The sequence below is a fragment of the Cherax quadricarinatus genome, unplaced genomic scaffold, assembly GCF_038502225.1.
Source record: "Cherax quadricarinatus isolate ZL_2023a unplaced genomic scaffold, ASM3850222v1 Contig4192, whole genome shotgun sequence".
NCBI lineage: Eukaryota > Metazoa > Arthropoda > Malacostraca > Decapoda > Parastacidae > Cherax > Cherax quadricarinatus.
In genome coordinates this window covers 20,765-28,250 of record NW_027199218.1, presented here as the reverse complement: position 1 = coordinate 28,250, position 7,486 = coordinate 20,765, and the positions used below count along the sequence as shown (strand labels likewise).

General features: G+C 44.8%; 1 protein-coding gene across 5 annotated transcripts; it reads left to right on the top strand.

Moving 5' to 3' along the window:
* Nucleotides 1-1,734: 1,734 nt before the first annotated feature.
* Nucleotides 1,735-7,257, top strand: P5cr-2 (Pyrroline-5-carboxylate reductase-like 2; the record flags this gene model as incomplete). Of its 5 annotated transcripts, none has more annotated exon segments than XR_011391572.1 (5): nucleotides 1,735-2,042; nucleotides 4,773-4,860; nucleotides 5,060-5,152; nucleotides 5,993-6,079; nucleotides 6,914-7,257. XR_011391572.1 is itself a non-coding variant. In XM_053800555.2 (5 exon segments), coding segments are annotated over 5 exon segments (675 nt in total), but the record flags the coding sequence as incomplete, so codon positions are not given.
* Nucleotides 7,258-7,486: the final 229 nt, after the last annotated feature.

Sequence of the window (7,486 nt, the reverse complement as noted above, 5' to 3'; positions counted from 1 at the left end):
AGGACAGTGTAACATGCATATCCCCTGCACTCTGGTCCAGTGTGATGGCACCAGGACAGTGCAACATGCATATCCCCTGCACTCTGTTCCAGTGTGATGGCACCAAGACAGTACCAGGACAGTGCAACATGCATGTCCCCTGCACTCTGTTCCAGTGTGATGGTACCAGGACAGTGCAACATGCATATCCCCTGCACTCTGGTCCAGTGTGATGGCACCAGGACAGTGCAACATGCATATCCCCTGCACTCTGGTCCAGTGTGATGGCACCAGGACAGTGCAACATGCATATCCCCTGCACTCTGGTCCAGTGTGATGGCACCAAGACAGTGCAACATGCATGTCCCCTGCACTCTGGTCCAGTGTGATGGTACCAGGACAGTGCAACATGCATGTCCCCTGCACTCTGGTCCAGTGTGATGGTACCAGGACAGTGCAACATGCATATCCCCTGCACTCTGGTCCAGTGTGATGGTACCAGGACAGTGCAACATGCATGTCCCCTGCACTCTGGTCCAGTGTGATGGCACCAACATGCATATCCCCTGACAGTGCAACATGCATGTCCCCTGCACTCTGGTCCAGTGTGATGGCACCAGGACAGTGCAACATGCATATCCCCTGCACTCTGGTCCAGTGTGATGGCACCAGGACAGTGCAACATGCATGTCCCCTGCACTCTGGTCCAGTGTGATGGCACCAGGACAGTGCAACATGCATATCCCCTGCACTCTGGTCCAGTGTGATGGCACCAGGACAGTGCAACATGCATATCCCCTGCACTCTTAACCTGCTTTCACTTTCTTTTTAACTTAGGTTGTGATAGTCAACTTCACAGACGTAACTTGTCTTGAAGGGAAGCAGCAGCAAAACTCTTGTTTAAGAGTGAATATTCTTTTGAAACGATGATCCATATGATGATAAAGTTGATGATTTGTATCCAAATTATAATGAGTTGTCAGGTGACGGAAAGATTAATTAATATTTTGTTTCAGTTCAACTCGGCGATAAATTAAACTAATATTGCATTTATTGATAACTGAAAAGAAACAGTATCTTAGGTAAGTAACTGATCCTTAATATTTGAGAGAAATACTGAGTGGTTTACAAAACAAGAGGGGGGGGGGCGGGGGCGGGCGCGCGCGCGAGCGCACACACACACACACACACACACACACACACACACGCACACGCACACACACGCACACGCACACGCACACACGCACGCACACACACACAGAAACAAGAGGCCACAATTGGAAGTTGACACAAATGAGTCAGAGAGATAGTAGGAAGTATTTCTTCAGTCATAGAGTTGTAAGGCAGTGGAATAGCCTAGAAAATGACGTAGTGGAGGCAGGAACCATACACAGTTTTAAGACGAGGTTTGATAAAGCTCATGGAGCGGGGAGAGAGAGGGCCTAGTAGCAACCGGTGAAGAGGCGGGGCCAGGAGCTAGGACTCGACCCCTGCAACCACAAATAGGCGAGTACAAATAGGTGAGTACACACACACACACACACACACACATACACACACACACCGGGGGACAGTAGTTCAAATTTATACATTTTCTACAGGGGAGCCTTGATGCTGGTGCAAGGGTCTCGATCCAAGGAACTCGAGCCACTCTCCCATTTCTTGGATCAATCATAATTGCCTCCCATTACCCAGGTGTTTATAACCCCGTACAAGTTTAGCGCTTCCTTATGAATACTGTATGTCATACTTCAGGAAATGGGCTGCGACACCACCTACAACAACAAGGAGGCAGCCTACGACAGTGACGTAACCATCGTGTGTGTCAAGCCGGCTGTGGTGTCTCGGGTCCTGCATGATCTGAAGTCCTGCGTGACGCCCAGCAGGCCCCTAGTGACCTCTGTGGCCCTCGGGGTGACCCTAGCCTCCCTGGAGGGAGCTCTGCCCCCGCTGGCTCGGGTGGTGAGGGTCATGCCCAACACTCCTGCCCTGGTCATGATGGGAGCGTCAGTGTTTGCAAGAGGTGCCCACGCTACTGACCAGGATGCCCAGCTCACACACAGGTAAGTACTCAGGCTACTACCAGGATACCCAGCTCACTCACGCAGGTAAGTGCCCAGGTTACTACCATAATACCCAGCTCACTCACACAGGTAAGTACCCAGGCTACTACCATAATACCCAGCTCTTGTCATGTAGGACGGTTATGGAACGAACGGATAATTGGGGAGTAAAGGGAGGGAATAGGAGGGAGACAGAAGCGAGAGGGAAGGAGGGAGGTATGACAGGTCAGTGGTGACCACCACGACACTAACTCTACACTACTCACTACAGTATAACTCACCCACTATTCACTCACTCCACCTTGTATAAACAAAATAAAGAATAAGAAATAGGAATAAATAACGGGGACAGTGAATAGTACTATTCTACTCACACAGTTTATTATTAAGTCCTTGTACAATAATATATTTGGGAACAGGAAAACACTATTGGGTTTAGATAAGGGGAGATGGTACACAAAAGCAGTAAAACAGGGAATACAATCAACTGACGAAACAGAATATAACTTGCAATATAGTTCAGAGGACAGATCACCACAAGAGGAAAAAAAAGACTGGCAAGAAATGACAATAATCCTACACCAACTGAAAACACTTTTGGAGCAGAGGCAAGGACACTGGCCTCTACTCCAGAACAACAGATGTTAGAGCCAGCAAATAACCCCCCATCCCTAAATTCCACCAATATAACATTATTTGTCTTTGCAAACATACAGGGTCTAAAGCCGTCAAAAAACACTTCCTTACATCAAGGGACTGCTCAAGGAGTCAAATGCAATGTTTGCAGCATTCACAAAGACCCACGTAAAGGATCATTATGACAACGAAATATGGATCCCAGGTTATAACCTATTCCGATGCGACAGACTAAATAGGCAACAAGGTGGGGGGAGGGTTGGCCTATATGTCAGAGTCGCTCATTTGCACAGAACTACTAAACACCTCAAATGATGTAGTTGAAGTTTTGGTGGTAAAGATTGAAAACCTAAACCTTGTCATTGTGGTGGTATACAAGCCTCCAGATGCAACTTCCCAGCAGTTCCAGGAGCAGCTGGAGAAAATTGACCACTGACTGAAAAATCTCCCAACTCCTGCCCCAAACATCTTATTACTAGGAAATTTCAACTTGAGATACCTAAAATGGAGGAGTATAGCAAACAATGTTTTAGCAGAGATCACCCCGGGAGGCAGCTCAGATGAAAATTCACACACACACGAACTTTCAAATATCTGCAGCAAATTCACCTTAAACCAGCAAATAGTAGAGCCTACAAGACTAGAAAATACGCTGGACCTCATCTTCACTAACAATGTCGATCTGATGCGTAATATAGCTATCAAAGATCACAACATAATAGAGGTACAGACATGTATGCACAGGGCTCCGGACCAGAAAAATGTGAGCAGTCATGAAGGTCTCTTCACGAAACAAAAACATACGAGCTGGGAAGATATCCTTTCCTCCACACTTACAACGTCAAAGCGCAAGTTTCAGTAGAAGCTTTCAGTAGGACATTTCGCTCTGAGTTGAGCTTTATCAAGAGACGTGACTTGTATCCAGGCTGAACGACTGATTACCTCATCCACCAACTTTCAGAACATAGTTCTGCAAAGCTGTGGATCTGAATGCCTCCTCTTCCACTGTCATCATATAAAATCTTCGCATTGAACTGACAAAATCGCTCGTTGGCGAAACTTCCCAACTACTACCACTAGTGAACATCGAAATGGTACCTCACTAGTATTCACCTCACTCTGAGCCTTTATATACCCTCTGTGTCCATGTATTGTTTGTAATGGCTTGATAAAGCTCCTGGAGAGCGAAACGTTGCCACAATAAATGTCACATTAGTTGCACTTGTGTCCTTTTACTTTACATAAAAATTCCCAGTTGCTGAACATGTTTAATTTCTCGTCACACAAGGTTCCCTGATGGCAGGTTTTCTTGTTTAACAAAGTTGGATACATTCAGCAGTGCGAATTTTGTAGTGATGGTGGGATGGGGGAGGGAGGTTACGGTCTTTGCTTACTTCATAGTAAGTTAATTTCGGTCTTCTGCGGTGGGTCATGGTATGTAGACATAACTGAACACTGTCCCGAGTTGCTTCATTGCACAGCGGCACTGTACGTTCTATGTTTCCTATTGCCTAAAAGTTGAAGAGACTGACCTTATGGAGAGGTGTCCGGCACCTTTCTGAGTACCATGTCAAGTGATATTAACAGTAACACCTTTTACTTCATTGTCCCATATGCTTAAATCTCTACTTTTAGGTCAGATGCGTTCTTTGACTTCGATTGGAGTGGATTTATTACGCCAACTCCAGCTTTCCCTGCTATCTCTTCTGTTCCCTTATTACACTACTACTCTTAGTCACTGGCATCTCTTAGCCTTTTGTCGCTTTGTAACCCATATGGATTGAACGCATTTTGTAAAATATCTCTACACAGAGCTAAACGTTGTTTTGATAAACGTTTATGAAGCTTACCCAGCTTACCCTTTATATACAGGGTAAGCTGCACGTCTCTCAATGTATATATGAGAAGAATTTACATTAATCCTCTATTTTTAGAGATTTAAGGTTCAAGTATTCTTTGGTGGTGAATAGAGGACATGAAACCTTACTAACCTTCGTGTAGTCACTAAGCTTTGAATCGCATTAACCATCTGTTAAATGCTTGTTCTGAAACTCATCTTAACTAGTTAGTATGTCACTGACGCATCTTCCCCAGACTGCTGTCATCGGTGGGTGTGTGTGACGAGGTTCCTGAGACCTGCCTCGACGCTGTCACTGGTCTCAGTGGTGCCGGACCTGCCTACGTAAGTCACCCCTCAACCTTTTCTGATTCGTTCTCTTCTTGGATCAAACTCTACTTTGAGTGAAACTTTGATATAATAATGGCTTCTTATGCATGTTAATCTCTGTCCATATACCTCATCATGTACCGTCCCTCCACGTGTTTCGATGACTGTGTTGAACCATAAATATATTTTTGTGTCTGGTTGTCCTTGTGTTCAGATGTACGTGGTGATGGAAGCCCTGGCAGATGGGGGAGTGAAGATGGGCCTACCCAGGCACCTGGCACTGAAGTTAGCAGCCCACACCATGATGGTGAGCACCCACACCTCTGACTTTGTGACCTGACCTGACCTAACTGACTGACAGGTTAAACAAGACGTTGTTGTTTTTAGTCAATTTCATTGTTGCAATCAACTGTCCTTGTGGAATATATTTCATTTTTATTTAAAATATATATTGTCATCCAACTATCCTTGTGCATAACTAACTCTTCTATCTGTCCTCCAACACTGATACGAATCTTTTCTGATACAAACTCTCAGACCGGGCCGCGGGGGCGTTGACCCCCGGAACTCTCTCCAGGTAAACTCCAGGTAAACATTGACTCTCGTCTCCTGAATGTCGCTGTTGTCATCCCGTTGTGTCGCTGTTGTCATCCCGTTGTGTCGCTGTTCTTCCAACTCTCCTTCAACTCTCATATATTATTAGAAGCATATACCGTCTTATATTATCTATTGTAATTTAGGTAACTGCTGCTACTCTAGTAAACTTAACAATTGTATCTTCTTACTGTGATTTTTATTATAAATTGAGTAAATTTTAAGTAAAGTCTAGGGTAAGTTTTGCCTGAGATGCTGTGCATTGCTTGTGGCTTCAGTTTATTGTATGTTCTGGGAAGTGCTGAAACTTAGATTAGAATCTAAATTTGTATTTAACCAAAATTCGTGTTAACCTTCACAAATGTTATACCGAACTGTGTTATTCAAAACTCCAACCATCACAAAACTTCCACTAGTAATATGTTATAAGAAGTTATTTTACGGCTGCCCGGAATACTTGGCACAACCTGTGACTTTATAATGTCAGTAAGATTATCTTTTATGTGTGGCTTGTGAATTATTCTTCATGTTAATGAAGTTCATCTTATATTAGCACTCTGTGTCCAGGGGTCAGCCAAGATGGTACTGACTACAGGCAAACATCCTGGACAACTCAAGGACGATGTATGTTCTCCTGGAGGTCAGTCAGTTGCAAGTACCACAAGGTATGAGTACAGGCTCGAACCGGTGGCAAGGCAGCTCTGAAACTAGCTAGACAATAAATGACATGTTGACACTTACCGAAACAGATTTTATTTGTGCAAGATTTCACCCAACACTGCTTTTTCAAGATGCACTTCAATAAAAGCCTAGTATTGGGCGATACATCGTACAAATGAAGGGCGCCTCTGCATTTATGCCTTTTTCACCAACCCTAAACGACCAGGCAAGCCCTCTTCTTCACTAAATCATAAAGGTTACAATATGATTCTTCCAGCATGACCGGTAACAAGACCTATCGCGTCTTTTCAGTGTCACTATCCATGTCACTGTCCATAAAACGCTAAATTGAACGATAGTAAACCAGAATACTATTCACATTTTATTGTAGCTCATGTTTAGATGATTCTTTTAAAAATTTGCAGCTGAAATTAGCCTGTAACCTGCGAACACTCCTAGGGATGGGTTTTATTGCAGCCTTCCTAGTCCTTTAGGTCTGCCTTGCCTCGGGTTCGAATCCCAAACACACCTTGACTTTAGTGGGTTTAGCGCTTCTTTTCGATTATTATAATAATAACACATTGAGTTGACTTAAAATTATAGTTTTCTCGGCTAGGTTCCTTATCATGACTAAAGTATATTCCCTTCAAGAAAATGCGTTGATCCAAAGAATTTAAAACGCTATGAGTTTCCTTAGATCAAGCCTGATAAAACTCCCCTTTCCCAGGCTCTGTATGACCACCCATACAGACTAACTGCTTTCCTCTGGATATATTATGTCACTCTTGATCTCTGTGTTGTAATGTGTTGACAGGTTGCAGTATCCAGGGTGTACATGCTCTGGAGCGTGGCCGCCTCAGATGTGCTCTCATGAATGCTGTCCATGATGCCACACTCACCTCCCGGGAGACTGACGCTGCCAAGTAGTTGGTCGCAACTGGAAGGACTTGCCAGATACGGTCAGGATCATTGTAGCTGGCAAGTAGTTACTACACTTGTAGTAATTACCCCAGCAGGCACGTAGTTACTACAGTTGAACAGTAATTACCACATCAGGCAAATACTACATCTGTGCCATGAAGCTCTGGGGAATGGCTCTTGATCTAAGGAAACAGAGCTACCCTCCAAAGCCCTCTGATCAAACTTGGTCACTTCCCGCTCCTCTTCAAGGGGGGCTCCTTGGCGTGGTGAAGAGGCTCTTGGTCTGAGGAATTAGACCTGTCGGTCTCCTTCCTCAGACCGAACCTAATTACCCCCCAATCCCCCCTTCCCTATCCCATCCTCCCCATCCTCCCCTTTTCCCTTTCCTCCTCCCCCTCCCCACCCCTCCCTTTTGCCCTTCCTCTTTTTGGCCTTTGAGATTTTTCCCAGAGGCGCGCTAGTTCCT